The 20247-nt window shown below is 33.1% G+C and overlaps 1 protein-coding gene across 4 annotated transcripts in view; it reads left to right on the top strand.

Moving 5' to 3' along the window:
* The window catches only part of CUL2 (cullin 2), a 104539-nt gene that overhangs the window by 41073 nt on the left and 43219 nt on the right, over positions 1–20247 (top strand). For all 4 annotated transcript variants that reach the window (XM_037835616.1, XM_037835614.1, XM_037835613.1 and 1 more), the window contains exons 5-9: positions 69–174; positions 3749–3831; positions 16222–16318; positions 16418–16528; positions 19087–19249. In XM_037835616.1, coding sequence (XP_037691544.1) covers positions 69–174; positions 3749–3831; positions 16222–16318; positions 16418–16528; positions 19087–19249 — 560 coding nt within the window. The remainder of the gene's footprint in view (positions 1–68; positions 175–3748; positions 3832–16221; positions 16319–16417; positions 16529–19086; positions 19250–20247) is intronic.

Here is a 20247-nt window from a genome sequence, read left to right as displayed (position 1 = left end):
AGTTACAAGTAATCTGTTTTCCCTCTAATTTTGACTTAGTATCCAATGATATTACATTTGTTTTTCAGGTATCTCAATACACAGTTTATTAAAAAGAATAAATTGACAGAAGCTGACCTTCAGTATGGCTATGGTGGTGTAGATATGAATGAACCACTTATGGAAATAGGAGAGGTAGGAAATTCTTTAAATAACTGGCAAACATAAGTGTGTTTTTATATATTGAGGTAATTTTATACACTGTCCTTTCATTAAGAACATTGGGTTGATTATCTCAAAATTTGAAACATTCTAAATGGTAAGTAAATAAAATACTGTGATGATTTGCTAAGAAATTTCAGATAGACCAGAGGAACAGAAAAGATGATGGTGATGATTATTTTAATTGAATTTTTGATGGACAAATGAATAACACAGGGTTGGTAGTTCTGCTATGTAAAAAAGCTTATACAGATTATTGAGGAAACACTGAGACTCCTATAGATGAAAAGTACAATGGACAAGGACTTAAAAGAGAGTTTAGAAAGAGAGGAAATACATGCTTATGGATATAACAAATTTATTTTAACTTTAGTTAAAAAGTAATTAAAGAATTCAGAGTTAAACAATGAGGGATGCAGTTCATGTAGTTCATGCAAGTTCTTGAGGTACAGCTTTAATTTAAATGTGGAAAAATTATGTAATGCATATGCTGATTGTGAAAGAAATACTCTTGTACAAGTTTGTTCATTCATATAATACATATTTATTGTGTAGCCAGGCATTAGGGGATACAATGGTGAACAGTTCCTGCCCTTATGAAGCGTATAAGTTCAGGTAAGGGAAGCAGACACCAAAGAAATTAATTTTAAATTGTGATGAGTGATAATGAAGGAAATAAATAGCTAAGAGGCAACATTAGGAGAAATTTAATTTAGCGTAACCCTTTTAGAAAGAAGTTTTATTGTCTTTCAGGAGACTTTCAGATGTTCAATACCTGTTGACCAAGTAATCCCATGTCTAGTGATCTATAATTGGAAAATAATAAATATGGAAAAAAAAGTTTAAATGTTTAAAAGTATTCCTTGCTATCCTTGTTAACAAGGGTGACAGAACAGTCAACAATCTATAAATTTCCAACAGTAGGCATGTGGTTAAATTAATAATAGAAAACAGTTCATGAGAAATTTTAACAAAGGGAAAAGTGGTTTATGAAAAATTTGGACACAACATTACATATTTAATAGAGATAAAACTGTTGGGGGAAAAGGATGTAAAGATAAAGGTCAGAGGGAAATATAAAAATCAAATACAAAAATCTTAACAGTAGTTGTTTTTAGTTAGTAGGATTATAAGTGAATGTTTTACTTAAGATCTTCTCTTTTCACCAATACTCTCAAGCCTACTCCTCTTCCCAGAGTAAATCACTATAAAGAATTTGTTTTTATCTTTCTTGAACTTTGCCTGTGAATCTGCATACACATATTTATGCAGACACCTGTAATGGTTTTGACTTTAATTTTTAAATATTAATGGTATCATATAATACACACAGTCCTGCAACTTGTATTTTTCATTTTTTAAAAAAAATTTGTGTCTAGGGACTTTTATCCTGTAAGTTTGTTTTTTGTGAGAGTTTAATATGCTACAGTAGGGATTTAGCATAGTTTATTAAACCATTCCTCTTCATTTCCAGAATTTTTTGTTGGAACAATACAGTGAGCATCATTGTTCACCCATTATTTATTGAGACCCTAGATGTACCAGGCACTGTTGTATATGCTGGGAATTCAGCAGTAAACAAAGTAGACAAAAGTCTTAGACTCATGCAGTTATATGTATTTCTGTTTGTATATGAGTAGAAATTTTCATGAAATGGATAATTGGAAATGGAGTTTCTGGGTCATAGATAGCACATTGTAAATTTTGACAAGCCCTAACCAATTTGCCTTTCAGAAGGGCTTTACCAGGTTGCCCTCCTTCCGTAGATACAAAGCCCCATTTTCTTATATATTAACCTTCATTTTTCCCCCATTTGTACTACTAAAACAAACAAACAAACAAAGGCAAACTTGAAGGCTGTTCCTTATGGGAAGGCAGATGCTTTTACTTATTTGAAATGGAATTACCAGTGGGTCAGAATACAGTTAATTATCCCAGGGAAACAGAATAGAGAGACCAGAAACAGACCTATGCCTATATGGATGCAATTTAAGTTGGAAACAGAGAGGCACTAAACCTTTGGTACTGGAATAATTTGTAATATGTATGGGAAAAGTATTGGAATTTAAAGATTTCAATGTGAAAGGCAAAACTTGAAAATTTTTAGAAGGTAATGTAGGCGTATATACATCCCTGTGCCCTCAGGTTAGGGGATGATTTCTTAAACGACATAAAATCTACAGATGGTAAGGAAGAAGACTTATAAATTCCAGTACTTTAAAATAAATATACTTTTACTAAAAAACACCATAAAGATAGTAAAAAGTCAATTCACAAACTGCAATACATAAACTGACAAGCAATTAATTTCCACAATATATAAAGAATTCCTAGGTTTCTTTGAGAGTATTAATGGGATAATGAGCAAAAGAGATAAATGGGCACGTCACAGAAAAAACCTAGGTGGACAATAGCCATATAAAAAAGGTGTTCAGCCTCATTCAAGGAAATGCCAGTTACCACTACAATGAGAAACCATTTTACATCCACCAGATTGGCAACGTTTAACAAAAGCCTGGGTTTTGTCAGGATGTGGACTAATGGGAGCTCTCATGCACTGTGGGAGTATATTGGGGAAATCACTTTGGAGAATCACTTTGCTTTATTTAGTCAAGCTGCACGGGCATCCAACCCTACAGCCCGTAATAGGGAATCTTGCTTATATACATCATCAGATGTATACAAGAATAGCAGCATTATTTTTAGTAGCAACACTGGAATAACAAACATATCCATCAACAATAAAAAGAAAAATAAATTGTGGTGTATTTATATAATGGGATACTATATAGGAGTGGTAGTGATTGAACTAGAGTTTTATGTCCCAGTTTGGATGAATTTCAGTAACAAAGTTAACTTAAAAAATCATACATAGAAAAATATATACAGTATAATCTTGTTACCAAGATTAAAAGGGGTCAACTTCAAACATAATATATGGGGATATGTACACATTTGCTAAAACTGTAAGCAAGGGAATGATTTAAAAATTCTGGATAGACTCTAGGGGTACAGAAGGGGACACATGGGGCAAAGTTAATGGTGAAGGATTTCTTAATCTGGGTGGCAAATATATGGGCTTTCTATTTTTTGTTCTTTAAACTGACTTACCTTCTTAATGTTTGTGATATTTCATAATTTTAAAAATCGTTAACAGCAAATCACCTAATCACATTCTTTTATTTAACATAACTCCTCTGTTTTTGTTATGACCTTGGTAAGTAACACCTGCCTTGTGTCTATAACCCCTCCAAGCATTTACTAATAAAGTTTTATAGAAATCAATTATTTCTCTAAGAGATTCAGTTAACTGAAATCTCTAAGATTTCAATTAGATCTATTCTTTATGCAAGTTTGATAAGATGATCATTGTCATTTTAAATCAAATTCATTTCCCTGTGTACATCCAGTTTTCATTTGAATTTTGAGATATTAGTTAGAAATACTTGCTTTTGGTAGATATTTTTACTTTTAAAATAGTCTCAGATAAAAGTTGGAAACAAATACTAAGTAATTCAGCTTGGATAATTTTTATTTTTCCTGGCAGCTAGCATTGGATATGTGGAGGAAATTGATGGTTGAACCACTTCAGACCATCCTTATTCGAATGTTGCTACGAGAAATCAAAAAGTGAGTGCTTACCTTTATTTTCCTCAGTCAGTTTTACTGTGCTGTTTGATAAGGTTTAAAGGTAACGTACAGCTGCTGACTGTTGATTGTACTTAAGCCTCATTATACTGTAGCAAGTCTTGTTTCACTTTACTTTTTTTAAGCCTCATTTTAGTTTTTAATGCCGATATTTTAAAATTGTTTTTACATCTTTTTTTTTTTTTTTACTCCTAGCTCTTTGCTTATAACCTAATGTACTTATTAAAGAAATAAGTCCCTGAAAGAAATGAGTTGTTATTTTTCAATCCTGAAACCTCTTGGACTTTACAGTCATTGCACTTAGTTGTTTGTACATTTTCTCTCAGTTTAAATTTTGATGAGGATTGCTAGTCAAGATAACAAATTCCTCTAGTTAGTTATCTACCTCTTAGGCTCCAGTGTTATAACCAATAAATTACCTATTGTTGTGAGATACATTTATGGGAAAATGTCTTTCCCTACCACCCACAATGGCCCAGAGGGGCTTCACTCTTTACCTAATTTCTGTATGGATACAGTTTGGGAAAAAGTAGGTTTTCCTGTGGAGTCCAGAAGAGCACATCCTTGGTCATTTCTTCCTAGACTTCACCATTGGAGAATCAAAAACACTAAGTCAGTCAACAAAAGTATTTGATAAATTGCAGGTTACTGAAACCAACATTAGAGGAATTAGCTAAATCAGTGAATTACCTATGATAATGGCCTCTCCATTCTGGATCTGCTTTCTTTAAGAAGATCCAGTTACAGAGTTTTTTAGGCCATGAAAGTTGTGGCAAAGGATTGCTCTTATTATGCGGCTCCCAGTGGGAAGTAAGGAAGTTAACAACAGTCAAGCAACAAAAGAGGGTCAGAGGATAAAAGGATATCTTTTTCAAAAGCATAGTTGTCTGGGTCCTCACCTATATCCATTGACTCATACCCTAGGATATGAGTAGGAACCTCTGTTTTTTACAAATCTCCTGGGGTGATAGTTACGCCTCTAGCCAGCATTTGTGAAGTATTGCTCTAGACTAAATAATTTTCCCTCCACTTGTTTTGTAAAGCTTTTATTGGAGTGTTTTCGTTTTTCCTTTGGATTCCTTTATTACAGAGTATTAGATGAATACATTCTTCTTAAATGTTTAGACAGAACAGATCAGTGGTTCATATGAGACTATAAAGGGGTAGTATGAGGAAGTTCCTTTATGGTTATAGAACACTACTGTATCTTGACCAGACTCGAGGCATGTGATCAAATTACATTGAACTATACACACATGAACATTCATAAATGATTGCATGTAAAAAAAAACTGGTGAAAGCTGAGTAAAGTCTTAAGCTTGTACCCATGTCAATTTTTTCTTTTCATTATTGTGCCCTCCTTATGTAAGATGTTACCATGGGAGAAAGCTGGGTGAAGGGTACACAGGACCTTTCTGTTATTTTTGTAACTTCCTGTGAATCTGTAATTATTTCAAAATTTAAATTTTTAAAAAGTTTAAACCTAGTATAAAATGTGGAAATTCCTGTTTCTCTTTTTTCTCCTTTCACCTCAAACTTCTTTCCTCTCCTGTAAGTAACTACTGATAACATTTTGATTATACCAAAATGTTTGTTTACTTAAGTTCCTTTAGGAATGTGATAAAAGCTAGAACCTACCCACAGAAAAATATTTTGTATATATATGCACACAAAATTTTAAATACTTTTTATAAGGTTTGTGGATTTCCTGGGTCATAATTGTTTAGTGGGTTTCTCTGTCTCTGAGAGAATCACTTGGTATTTATTTGCTAAAGCTGCCAGAATGCAAAATACCAGAAATGGATTGGCTTTTACAATGGGGGTTTATTAGTTCACAAATATACAGTTCTGTGGCCATGAAAGTGACCCAATTAAGGCATCAATAGGATGATACCTTCTCTGAAGAAAGGCTGATGTTATCTGGGGTTCCTCTGTCACATGGAAAGGCACATGGCTAGAGTCTGCTGGGCCTCTTCCAGGTTAGTTTCTGCTTAGCTCCTCTCTCTCTCAGCTCCTATGCATCCTTGCTTGTTTCTTCCAGGGCATTTCTCTCTAAGCATCTGGGGGTCCTCTCTTAGCTTCTCCTGGGCTGACTCTGGATTTCCTCTCTTAGCTTCTCTCCTGGTTCTGGTTTCAATGGCTGTCCCCAAAATGTCTCTGGGCGTTTTCTCCTTAAGTCTCTCCAAAATATCTCTGCCTTTTATGCTCTCAGAGGACGCCAGTAAAGTACTCAAGACCCACCTTGAATGGGGGGGTCACATCTCCATGGAAATAATCTAATCAAAAGGTCCCACCCACAGTTGGGTGGGTCACATCTCCATGGAAACAAGTTGTTCAAAAGATCCCACCCACAAATAAGTCTGCAACCACAAGATTAGATTAAAAGAACATAGTTTTTCTGGGGTACACAATAGATTCAAACCAGCACACTTGGCAAATTGTAATCTGAAATAAGTCTCCATATTTAATGTTTATTAAATTGGTAATAGTTTTTATTTATTCTGAAGATCTAACTCAAGGGCAAGACAGTTATGACTTAACCCCTTCCCCCTTTCTCTATTTACATGGGAACATCATAAATAAACGCCAGAATTAAGTGACAAATGGGAAAAAAAGTTATAACATCAAAGTATTTTTTTAACTTCCCCTCCTTTCCCTGCTGTTCTGACATCATATCTCTCTCAGCAGAATTTCCTACATTCTGTTTCAGGGTTCTTTTGTGTTCCATTTTTTAGGCTGTTGATCCTTTTGCCTGTTCTTCAATGTGGTTATTGTTGTAGCTTAATAAGTCTTAATATCTGGTAGGTCAAGTTTGCCTCCAGAAGCCAGAATGCTGTTCTTTGGCACTTTAGTCTTCCATATACATGTAAAATCATCTTAGAAAGTTCCTTTAATAAAATTTCTGTTTGGATTAAAATAGAATGAATTCTGTAAATTAGTTTGGAGAGAATCTACATCTTCACAGAATTAAGTTTTCCCATCTATAAATATGGTATATCTATTATGTTTTCTTTAATATTTCCTAATGAGTTTTTATAATTTCTCTGTAAAAGTTCTGTATTCTTTTTGTTGGATTTATTTCTAGATACTTGATTTCTCTTATACTATTATTAAAAATATATATAAATTGCCTATTCTAGTTGTTTTCTGCAAGTGTATGGAAATGCAAATGACATTTTCATAAAAATGTTATTTTCAGCCACTTTGTGGAACTCCTATTATTTCTAATAATTTGCACTATTTTTGGGTTTTCTGTGTAAACGAAATGTGGAACTCCTATTATTTCTAATAATTTGCACTATTTTTGAGTTTTCTACATAAATGAGCATAATCTGAAAATGATAGCTTTATTGCTGCCTTTCATATATACATTTATAAAATACATATATATTTTAAAATTACTTATTTGCCTTATTGCATTAACTAGCACATCCAGAGCAATTTGAAGTGAAGGGATGGAAAATGAACATTTTTTATCATTTCTTATTTTAAAGCTTACACTTGTAATATTTCCTTATTTAAGATGATATTTCTTCTAAGTTTTTTTAAGACATTAAAAATAATAATAACTTGAATTAGTACTGAATTTTAGAAAATGCCTTTCTACTTAGGAGTGATCTTGTCTTTTTTCCTTATTAATTTGTTAATGTGCTAAATTACATTTATAAATTTTCTAATATTAAGCCAACTTTGTGTAACTGGGATACAACCTAGGTTAGTCATTGTCTATTATAATTTTTATATACATTGTTGTATTTCATTTGCTAGCACTTTATTTAGAATTTTTCATCTATGTAAATGGAATGAGCCTGTAATTATTCTTTCTCATAATCTCTTTGTCTTGGTTTGGCATCAAGCTTATCCTTATGGATGAGTTAGGGAATATTCCTTCATTTTTTTCTTTTTTTGAATAGAATGAGTTTGTATAAAATTGGGATGATGTGTTTCTTGAATGTTTAGTACAACCCCTTGCAAAACCACCTGGGCCTGGTGATTTTTGTAAAATTATTTTTTGGTAAGAAGATTAACACTACTGCAGTTTTTTTCAATAGTAATAAGACTGGTCAAACTTAGGTATCTTCTAAAATCAATTCTGAATTATTGGCAATTAGTTGTTAAATTATTCTCTTTAAAAATAAGCAGACTTTTTATTTGAAGTAATTTTAAACTTAAGAAAAAGTTGTAAAGATACTGCAGTTTCTGTATACCCTCCACTCAGCTTCCTCTTTCATTTTACCATCCTGCAAACCCATGTAAGTTTATGAATACTGATACAATACTCTTTACTAAACTATGGACTATTTTCATTGCCTCAGGTTTTCCATTGATGTCCTCCTTCTGTTCCAGGATCCAATCCAGGATCCCACATTGCATTTAGCTTTCATGTCTCTTTTGTCTCCTCCACTCTGTGACATTTAAGTCGTTCCTTGTCTTTGGTGATCTTGATACTTCTGAAGATAGTGGTCAGGTATTTTTTAGAATGTCCCTAATTTTGGTTTGTTTGGTGTTTTCTCATGACTAGACTGAGATTATGGATTTTGGGGAAGATACCACAGAGGTAATGGGCCTTTTTCATTGCATTGTATCGGGTAGTAAATGATATCAACATGACTTTTTACTGGTAGTATGAACTTTGATCATTTGGGTAATGTATTCTCTTTTTTAAATTTCTATCTGGAATGAGGTCTTGTTTTCATTCATAATATTGCTTATTTGTGTCTTTCTTTTCTTGATGAATTTTACTAGAAGTTGCTTTACTTTGTTGCTTTTTCCCCCCTCAGAGAGCCAATTTTCGTCTTGGTTGATCTCCCTGTTGTATCTTTGTTATCTCTTTCATTATTCTGTTCTTGTTTTTCTTTTCTTTTCTTCTTCTGGGAGACAAAAGTGTTTTCAGATTGGATTAGATTGGGCTGGAGTGGGTGCCGAATCTTTGGAATGGGAAGATTTAAAAATTTTTAACCGAACTGTTTCTTATTGTAATTTGATGTATTAATTGAAAGAATTGAGGCACTGTTATACAATAGAGACTTAGAGTACGGAGATTGAAGCAGGGTTTCTAATGTGATACACACCTTTCTTTTACAGTGAATAGAATTCCTGGTATTTAAATATTGTTTTCTAGGTGGTAATCTCAGTTAAAGGAAATAAATTAGTAACTCAGAATTACAGAGTTGTACACTAGATTTCCATGAATAATTTTGAAAAATATTTAAGAATAACAATTAGAAATGATAGTTGAATAACTGCCCATAATTTCTTTCCCCAAGTAATAAAGTTTATGTCTTGGAGCAGAGCAATTAGAAGTAAGAAGTAATATAAAGTTAAAATTGATTGAAAATGACAAATTTTCAAATACCAGAGTGGGGCAATTTGTTCCTCAAGGAATAAATTTACACACTAATGGATTTGACTGCCAACTATTTTTCATTTGATCCCAAAAGGATTTTGTCTCTTTGGCTAGAAAATCAAGTTACTAAATGAGAAGAGTAATATCTGTCATCTTGTTGTGAGGATGAAATGTGATACTTTATGTAAAATATTTAACCCAGCACCTGGAAAATGATAAGTGTATACAGAAATTACTATGTCCAAGTGAGAGCTTTCATAATGTTCTTCTTTAAAGCAAGTTCCTCTGCAAAGCTTGTCGATGCAATGTAATCTTTTGGCACTTGCTAATAGGTACAATTAATTTATAGCAGTTATTCATCAAATTTGCAATATAATTGTCAGGTTGAAACTGCATTTTGGTAAGATCAAATTTTTTACCCTTGGGGATTATGCTGTTTTACTTGCACATGACTGGTTTCAAATTCTTGACACAGTAGTCATATATATATATTCAGGAAAGTGATTCTTGTCTTTCTTACTGTTTTTTGATTCCTTATGTCTTGATCATTTACCCATCTCTTCCATCTCTCTCTTTTTTTTAAAGCAACCTTCTCTGATCATTGGGATAAATAACACTTAAATTGGAAATTGGAAGGTTCTAGTCTCTTAAATATTTAGTTGCTTGAGTAAATTATTTCATTGAATTCCTTAAATGTAAAGTGAAAAGAAGTGTTCTTTCCTGCTTCTTATATACATTCACTAATTAGTACATTGTTTACACTTATTCAGCATTTGTTAGCTATTACTCATTTAAAACTGTGTCCTAACAGATGTTTACATTTGTTTGACACCCTTGATTCTTAAGCACTTGTCCCTTAGCTGAAATTCTTCCTTCCACCACATGTGATACTAAACTGATACTAATGCAGTAGCTCTTCTTCTACAGTTTGGTGTAGATAATCCCTTCCTCAGTTAATTTTGAAATTATTATTTATTTTACCAAAGTAATATATTTTCTCCCTCTTTCAGCTGTGTAGTTTTAGATTCATCATTGGATGGGTCAATTTGGTTTTTGCCTTTAAAGAAAAAGAATTTCCTAATATAACTTTGGTTATATAAAGATGTGTTTTATGCTTTGTCACCACCTACATCTCTTTAGGATTGGTTTTATGTAATCACTCATCAGGTTGACCTTTATTTTCTTATTGTAAGATAAAAATAAAGATCATAAAGATTCCCCATCCTCCTCAACTGCCCAGGTAATGTGTTAACCTTTGAAGATTTCAGAAAAAAGACGACCAGGTCAACCTTTAAAGAAGTAATCTGTCAGGTCAGTGAAGGAATTTTTGTGAAATCAAAGTTTCTACCAAGTAGACATTCATAAGCCTCATGGATGTTGAAATGCCCAGTAAACTATAATAAGGGAAGCAGTAGTAATTGAGTGGAGTGGGATCTCGACAGAGCAGACAAGAAGATTTAAAAGGATACAGACAGAAAAACAAACCATGTAGAGGGAGAAAAGCAGGAGCTCTTGACTTAAAGACTATGCATCTTCTGCTTTTAAGGAACAAACTGGGTCCAGATGCCTTTTCCTTAATTAAGTTATATAAATGTGACTTTCTTGAGGTATATAAACATTATAGGGATAGTCCCATATTTCATGCAGGTTGAACAAAATATTTTGAAGTACTAAATTTAAAAGTGGAATGTAGGTTGTATTTTTTGTTTCTTTGCTTAGGAGAGTCAGCGAAATAATTGTTAGCCAATTTAATTTTTTTTCTTGATATCATGCACTCTATATACACAAACTTTAATTTGTAATCCAAAAGTAGAGGGTTCTCCTCCTATACAGGAAAGAAAAAGCAAGCTATGCAAACAGAGCTTGTGTATCTGTATATTTTTCACAGTGTTTACTGCACTAGAAAAAATAAAAGTAATTCTGTTCATAAACTTATCTTTTATAGTAGTGTAGTAGAATTATCAACTGGGACTTGCAGTGTGGTAACAATCTAAAGTTGTTTATGCTTTTAATAAATAAAATACTATAACTTCATGTATTTAAATGTTAACAGTGGAAAACTTTTAATAATTTCAGTGATGTATTAAAAAACAAGCCTAACCAAATAATTGAAAACGTAAATAACAGTGCTTAATCTGAAGGATATTTTCTGTAAGAACTTTAGTCTTACTTTAGAATTATAACTGTATTATTAACTTATAAAAAGAGAAGATAGATTTACAAATGCAGGTAAAAGGAATTACTTGGTTGCTTAAGGGTACTGTTGAAAACACTAACCTTTTAATGCTAAGTAGTTTTAAAACTGCTCTTCTTTTCCCCAGTAAACTATGTAATTAACGTTGAGTGTTCTTTGAATAAAAATTAAAATTAAAATTAAATATTTTTTTCCCTTTGAATTTGGAGCAGTTTACAAAATAGGCTGTTAAGGCTGGTTTGTGTTTCCTCTGACATGTTATTTTCGTTGTTTGTTATAATTTGTTAGTTTTTAACCTTTTAATTGTAAAATGTAGATACAGAAAACCATACAACACAAATATACAGCCTAGTGAATTATTGTAAGGTAAATACCCTTGTTTCTACCAGCCAAGTCAAGAAATAGGACCACGTCAACCCTGCCCCTCTGTTTCTCCAAGACAATAACTGCTATCATGACTTTTTAGATAATTGTTTCTATTTCTTAGGGGTTTTATCACACATATATGCATCCCTAGACACTATATCTTGCTCGTTAAAAAAAAAAAAATTATATATTGTCTTTTAAATCTTTTAATCAGCAGATTTCATATCCTTCCATTTTCTTCCCCCTTGTTATTTATATTTTGGCAAATCCTCCTTTTTATCTGCAAACTTTCCCATGGTCTGGATTTTGCTGATTACATGCACGTGGCTCGTTTTAGTATGTTCCTCTGTCCTCAGTATGTCCTGCAAATTGGCTGTCCAGTGGCTTATTCAGACCCAGGTTTGATTCCTCTGGTAAGACTATGGTAATAATTGTGTTCTTTCATAACGTCTGATTTTCACTCTTTTTTTTTTTTTTTTAATATTAGCAGCCATAACTCTGACATTAATGTGTCTGATACTGTCATTTTATTTTCTTTTATGTGACCTGGAATAATTTTGTAAAGATACGCTTCCCCTCATCTACTATTTAGTTATCCAATCATAAAGTTCTTATAGGAAAAATAAGTTAAGTGCTTGTTTTTTTTCCTTTTCTTTAATCTAGTTTTCAAGATAATGAATTGGTTCCCTGTCATCCTCAGATGGTGACCAGTTAGCTTTAAAAAAAAAATGATGAACTCATAGGCTTAAACATATATGATGGGTTTCTATTCATTGTGAATCTTATTTTATTAAAGCTTAAATAGACTCCTTCTGACTAGCTAGTGCTGGAGTCTTTTTGACATGACCTCTGTCATCTTTGATAGCTTTCTTGCTATCTAGTATGTCAGAATGTTCCAGACTTATCTCTTGTGCATTTTCTTCCCCAGACCTGGTATCAGCTACTCAACAAAAAACTCACTTCTGAATACATAAATGATACATAATAATTTTGATTATTCCAGATTCTCTCCTGAGTCTTACTTCACAGAGGTAATCACTGTTATCATTTGGTTAACTGTTAATTAAATGTTAATTCTTGTTAACTTTTTTTAATTCAGTGACATACCTTGGCATTTTTCTATGTTAATACATCAAAATTGACTTCATTCTCTGCTCTATAATATTTGGTATGGTTCTACCTCATTTTATTAATTTTTTTCCTAGGCCTGTACATTAGGTTTCCAGTTTTTTCACTAAAGCGACACTTGCTTCAGTAACCATCTTATATATGCTTCCTGTGAATATATGCAGATTTTTGTTTGAGGTCATAGAGTATGTGCATTTAGAATTTGCCAGTTTGCCTCTGAAGTACCTATACTTCCAAAAGCAGGAGTATATGAGAATACCTGTTTGTCTACACACTCACTAATACTTGATATTATCAAACTTAAAGAATTGTTCCAACCTGAGGATGACAAATTTCTCTGATTCCCAGTGCCTTTCTGAGGTGGGAACGGGAGCCTAGGACATGCTGTCAGGTGGGGTACTGTAGTAATCTTCTGGGTGTGAAGTTTTCCATTCCTTTTGGGGCGACAATCTCGTCACCTTGGGCGTGCCCCCCAGGTTTAAGCTGACCTCTTCCACACTTACCTTATAGCAGTTCTTTCTCTTGTGCATTTTGGTCTGTAGTTTTCTTTTTCTGCTCTATTCTATCTTCAGTTGCTGCAATCAAAGGCTACTGTCAAGGGAGTATTGAAAAGTATTGAAAAGTATTCTCTTATTTCTCATATTGAGAGTGGGAGCAAGAGGCTGCATTTGGTTTGCTGGAACTCTAGTTTCATCTTAAACGCAAGAATAAATGAAGGTTACACATATTTCTAAACATTCTTAATATTCTTTTCGCAGGGCTCATTGCCTGGAATAAGATCAGAGATTGGATAAGATCAGAGATTACTCAGATGACCAATTTATTCCTTGCTTTTATAAATTACTAACTTAGCATCATTTCACAATTTACTTTCATTTATAAGCCTAACAGAAATACAATATATTTATAATGATTTTGCATAATACTTTTTGTGCGGTTATAAAAATAACGTGGTGATCTTAGAGTTTGTATAATTGGGCCTAAGAGCTTCTGGGTTCAGATGTTGTTATCCTTATAGGGGGTGGATGACAATATAGTTATTAAGCACTAGGAATATCACTGGTTTTCTAGGGAGTACCTTATACCTGATTCCACTTTATCTGGGCTTTTTGGGATCTGAAATAAATGGTGGAATTGCTGAGAATAGCAAGAGTGGAAGTTTTCCTGATGCCAAGCAGGGAAAATAGAATTTGGTCATGAAAGGAATTTTAGGTGACCTGGTTTTCCAAATTCAGATATTTCTCTTTCTTAACTGATTTCAGTTGGTCCTCAGGAAAGTTAAAAGGAAAAAAAAATGATGCGTTGCAAATATTAGATCATTCTTTTACCAAATTGAATTTGGGCTTAAGAAGGGACCAGGTGAGCAGAGGAAATGAGCTCACTATGTGTGACCTTATATGAACTCATTTTTCTTATTAGTGATTGTTCTAGTTTGCTAATGCTGCTGAAAATGAATTGGTTTTCCTAAAAGGGAGTTTATTTGGTTACACAGTTACAGTCTTAAGGCCATAAAGTGTCCAAGGTAACACATCAGCAATCAGGTACCTTCACTGGAGGATGGCCAATGGTGTCCGGAAAACCTCTGTTAGCTGGGAAGGCACGTGGCTGGCGTCTCCTCCAAAGTTCTGGTTTCAAAATGGCTTTTTCCCAGGATGTTCCTCTCTAGGCTGCAGTGCCTCAAAAAATGTCACTCTCAGTTGCTCTTTGGGCATTTGTCCTCTCTGAGCTTCTCCAGAGCAAAAGTCTGCTTTCAACAGCCGCCTTCAGACTGTCTGTCATCTGCAGCTACTCTCTCAGCTTCTGTGCATTCTTCAAAGTGTCCCTCTTGGCTGTAGCTTCTCTTCAAAATGGCACTCTCAGCTGCACTGAGTTCCTTCTGTTTGTCAACTCATTTATATGGCCCCAGTGATTTCAGACCTACCCTGAATGGGTGGGGTAACGCCTCCATGGAAATTATCCAATCAGAGTCATCACCCACAGTTGGGTGGGGCGCATCTCCACGGAAACACTCAAAGAATTACAATCTAATCAACACTGATATGTCTGCGCACACAAGATTACATCAAAGATAATGGCATTTTGGGGGACATAATACATTCAAACTAGCACAGTGATATTGTGATACAGACTTTGTATCTAAGATTTTGTGACTGACGAAATTATTGCAGCCATATTAATTCATATACAAACAACTTTTCCCAGAATATCCAGATAATTAAAGGAAGAATGAAAGAGTATAGATTAGAGGGATGCAGAGGCAGGGAGGGACACTAATATGTAAAGGTAAAATTGCCTCAGTGCTTTTCTTAATCTTAAATGTTTAGAAATCCTTATATTCTAGTATAAAGAACAAGATGTCTTACTGGAGAACGATAATATATTTTCTGTGGCTCTCTTTGTAAAGTAATTATTTATTGAAAAATTTTTTAATTGTGGTGGAAGACTACCAGTAGTACAGTGAGACTTTGACTGCATCTTGATTTGATTTGAGCATTAGGAATAGAGTCAGAAACTTCCAATTTAAGGCAGACTGTTTTACTGGGGCGTTAAGCAAACTATTATTTTCTGATTATTTCATTTTCCTATTTCTGTAACTTAGAAAAGCGAATGAATATTCACCCACATTTCTTATCGTGATTGTTAAGACTTGCTTCTCTATGTTTTTGACTAAGTAGGAACTTATCAAATGTCACATAAATAATTGAAATGATTTTAGAGCCCTTTGCAACTGTAAAGGAATATAGAAATTTTAAAACATCCTTCACTAAATTTCTGAATAAATACCTTTGTGCTTGAATGGAAAGCAACTTGCCCACACTAACAGGTCTCTTAGAGAGGGGTGCAGCTATTATTTCAATGAATGATATGCAATATAGGGTAGACTTTGAGGAATGTGGACCATCAAATTACTGTAGGCAAACTTGTAATGGTTCAAATAGTGACATTCTCAGACCAAACCCTGTAGTAATAGAATTTGTGGTGAGTGAAGTTCTTAAACACCAGTATTAAAGTCTTGACTTAATGGGCTTGTAGCTACTTTGTTAAAATTAATGAAGTATCATCTTACTGTTTAGAGCGTAATTTTAATTTTGCAATTTAAAAGTTTTTCTTTTTAATTTTGCAAAATTAAAATTACGATCTTATGTGTATATTAACTATCAGATATCTAGCTGTCATATGAAAAAATTATTTTTAAGCAGCATGCATGCATTGATCTTTAAAATGTTTTATAATTTGATTAGACCAATGGAATAAGCAGCGGTATTGTCACACAATTTGGTGTATTTCCATAGACATTTGTATTCTCAAGAATATTTTGTGTTATTCCTTATTTTAGTGATCGTGGTGGTGAAGACCCAAACCAGAAAGTAATCCATGGGGTTATTAACTCCTTTGTTCATGTTGAACAGTATAAGAAAAAATTCCCCTTAAAGGTAAAAGAACCTCCTTTAAAAATAAATAACCAGACCTTTAATTTCTTTAATTTCTTATTCTAGGTTTTATCTAATATGATTTTAATTGATTTGTTATAGTTTTATCAGGAAATCTTTGAGTCTCCCTTTCTAACTGAAACAGGAGAGTATTATAAACAAGAAGCTTCAAATTTATTGCAAGAATCAAACTGCTCACAGTATATGGAAAAGGTAAGAAATAAAATATATGTTAAATACATTCAGTTATTATATATCAGACATCATTTTATTTGACATTAATTTTCCTAGTTAATTTATTTTCAGTAGATGAATGTTCAGTTTATTTGAGCATTACTCTGAGTTATAGTTAACATAGAACACCTGTTGATAAGCCCTTGCCCTTGCCCTTGCTAAAGCATTCTCCATGAGAAAAAAATGCTGCTCCAATTTTCATCATGGTTGATGCTTTTTGATAAATTCCTATTGCTTGGTTTTCTTGTTTTTAAAATTAATATAGATGCACATTTCTGGCAAAATAAACTTTATTTTGTGCTTAGTGTATATGTTTAGGGAATAGGATGGTATGGTAAATGCAGAAGCTAGGTGTTAGGCTTTTCTCTTTCTTTAAAATGGAAGGAAGAAATAAGGGGAAATACAATAATTCTACCATCTTGTATAGATAACTCTTTTGATCTGTTATGTTCTTGAAAGGCTGAGAAAATACTCCACAAGGAATTTTGATCACTAAAGCAACACATCAATAATCATTTAAAATTCCATGTATATTTTCTCAGTAGCAAATTCAGTCTTCATACAAGAGATATTAGAACTTTTAAGTAGGTAATTTCCTCTGTAGTTTTGGATTTCAGACATTTTAGTACTGGGTGATTATTATTAGTTTGTTGTGCCAAGAAAGATAAAATGAAATAGTTGTAGTTTTGCTTCTAGAGAACATAGATCAACAAACATCAGTACTTACTGATGCAGTGTTAATATATGCTACAAAGCCTTTGTCTAGGAGTCGGAAGTTTTTTATTCATTCCTCCTTTTGTAACTAGTTAGCTCTAGGACCTTGAGTAAGTCATCCAAGACTTTTACCCCCATCCATTAAATGCAAGTTATGTTAAGTCAGTGGTTCTTTGTTTTTAGCCCTTTTTTCATCTTAGACTCTTGTTAAAGCTCTAGATCTAGTCCTAAAATTTGCACACATTTTTTTTTGCACACAGAATAACAATGATACCTGTACTTTTTATATCTGGCTTTCAGCCATCGGAAATAAATTGTATTTGGGAAATAGTGTTTATAATAGTAGTTCATTTCAGGAAATGATTGTGAACCAGAATAGCTTCAAGCACTAAAATCCTAGTATTTGATCTCTATACATTTAGTTAATAGACTAATTAGTGTAGCTTTCCTTGTTCCCTTTCTGTATCATTCCTCCAGTTTTGGCATTTTCCTCCTGACTCCTAGTGCTTTCATAGGTCTTTTAAGTCCTGAACTCAGACACCCAGTCTTGTCTCCCTTTCTCTTGATATGCTTCTTGCTAAGTTATCTGTTTTTCCTTTCCTTTTTCATCCTACCTTACCTCCCTCAAGCCCACATTCTTAATTCCTGTTAAACTTAGTTGATCTATCAAGTCATTGATAGTGTGCTGTAAATGATTAAAAAGCTTAATTCTTTTAAGGGCTGTATTTAAGAAGAAAAAATATGAAATATGGGAACACTTTTTTAATCTAGACACCTTCTTACCCAGTCTTCGTTTCTGTGATGTTGCCATTGTATTCCTGGGTCCATTGTAGGGCAGCACAGTGGGACTATTCTTGAACGTCATTTTCACCAAAAGGTTTCTGAGAGGTATCCAGGAATGATGTCTTATTTCCTATTTCCCTTCCCAGTATCAGCTTCATATATTCCCTCTCTGGATGCCCAGGCAGGCTAAACAGTATGCTACCAAGGCTCAAATGTATGTAGTTCCCTGGGGCCATTGAAGTTCACAATCGCCACTTAATAGCTTCACATTGCAGAATGTTTTCGAAGTCAGCATAAATTTGTGTATCTGTGTACCATGCTGACATAAGTTTTATTGCAGCAATGTTGCAGTTTTGTTTTGAGGTAGAAATTCAAGTAGAAATATAGCCAGTTCTCTGGCTCTTTTCTTCATTAGCTAGTTCTTACTAATGTTAACCAGTGTATCGTGTAGCACATTTTTTTGTATAGGATAAGCTTTAGTAAAGGTGATGATGGGCACATTTGACTTGACTAAATATAGTTTGACTCCCCCAAATTTTTATGAAACCTGTAATGTGATAGTTAACTATCCTACACATACTGTTTACATTGATATTTTATATGAAGAGGAACCAAAGTAAAATAATTAGATTAATCTATTTGGCCCAGTTAATGTTAATTCTTTAGTTTGATAGTAAAACATTTATATTTTAAAAAAAAAAAACCTACTCTGGTTTTTAATAATTTGTATCCACTTTTCCTGTGGCATGTTAGGTTGTCTATATAATGGGATTATTGGGGTTCAATAAATGAAGACAGAATGCAGACCACTTAACTTCAGTTCTTGTTCATAAGGTTGGGGTGAAATGCAGATTTTAGCTATTGTATATATTTGAAACGATATATGGAATAGGGGTTTAAATTGGTTATTTAATCCTTGTTACCTTTACTGTATTTAATTGAATCATTGTAACTTGGTTACCTAAGTTACTTACTGATATACATGTTTTTCCTCATAGTAAAACTTAATAATTCATGACTATAAGAATCTATTTCCATAGGTTCTAGGTAGGTTAAAAGATGAAGAAATTCGATGTCGAAAGTACTTACATCCAAGTTCATATACTAAAGTGATTCATGAATGTCAGCAAAGAATGGTAGCAGACCACTTACAGTTCTTACATGCAGAATGTCATAATATCATTCGACAAGAGAAAAAAAATGGTAAGTAATACCAAACATAAATGTGAATGTAAATGAAATTATAAAGCCACTTTTTACATCATCTTCAGCCACCTTAGATTTGAAGCATATTTTAGTAATAGTTTCTAAAATATTAGATATTTATTTTTACAGATTAGTGATAGTGTATTTTGAAAGACTATTTTGGAAAAATATATTTTCATAGTGTATTCTAAAGTCAAAAGAAAAACTGGAAAATGTGTTTGCATATCTTTATGTCACAAAGACTAATTTCCTTAATACTTTTAAGAGTTCCCAATAAGCAATAGGAGAAAGGGTAAAGAATAGGATAAGAAAATATGAATAGATTTTAAATATATGAGGATATGCTTAATCTCCCTTATAATAGGACAAATATAAAATGCAAATACACGTAGATGCCAGCAGTAAACATTGAGAAAATGAATATTTTAGAAAAAGAAAATAACATTATGAATTATCAGATAGCAAGAAGTATATGTATTAAAAGAGATGTGCCAGACCTACACAGAAAGCTAAACATTACTGAAAGCAGCATTGATCTGTAGATCTAGGCAGTCTAGTAAAAAATCAAGATTTTGAAATTTTAATTCTGAAAATTATACTCTTGAACTAATATTAGCGAAGAAAATTTTGAAGAACATGAGGGGGAGACTTACTTTACAGGATAGCAAGACTTGTGATAAAACCACAAAAATTAAGATAGTGAAGCAATGGTGCAAGGATAGACAAAAAGACTAATGGAATAAAGTAGAGAGCCTAGAAGCAAGCCATGCATCTACAGATACTTGACTTAAGACTAAGGTGGCACTGCAGAGCACTAGGCAAAAGTTAGTCTTTTGAAAACATAGTGCTGAGTCAGTTGAATATCCTTTTGGAAGGAAATTTGATTTCTCCCTCAAACACCATACGCAAAGTCAATTTACAGCAGATTTTTGACTTTATGCAAAAAGTAAAGTAATTATGCTTCTGGAACATAATATAGGAGAATATCTTTTAAA

This window comes from Choloepus didactylus, chromosome 5 (genome assembly GCF_015220235.1).
Source record: "Choloepus didactylus isolate mChoDid1 chromosome 5, mChoDid1.pri, whole genome shotgun sequence".
Taxonomy (NCBI): Eukaryota; Metazoa; Chordata; class Mammalia; order Pilosa; family Megalonychidae; genus Choloepus; species Choloepus didactylus.
This window is presented reverse-complemented; position numbering and strand designations above follow the sequence as displayed.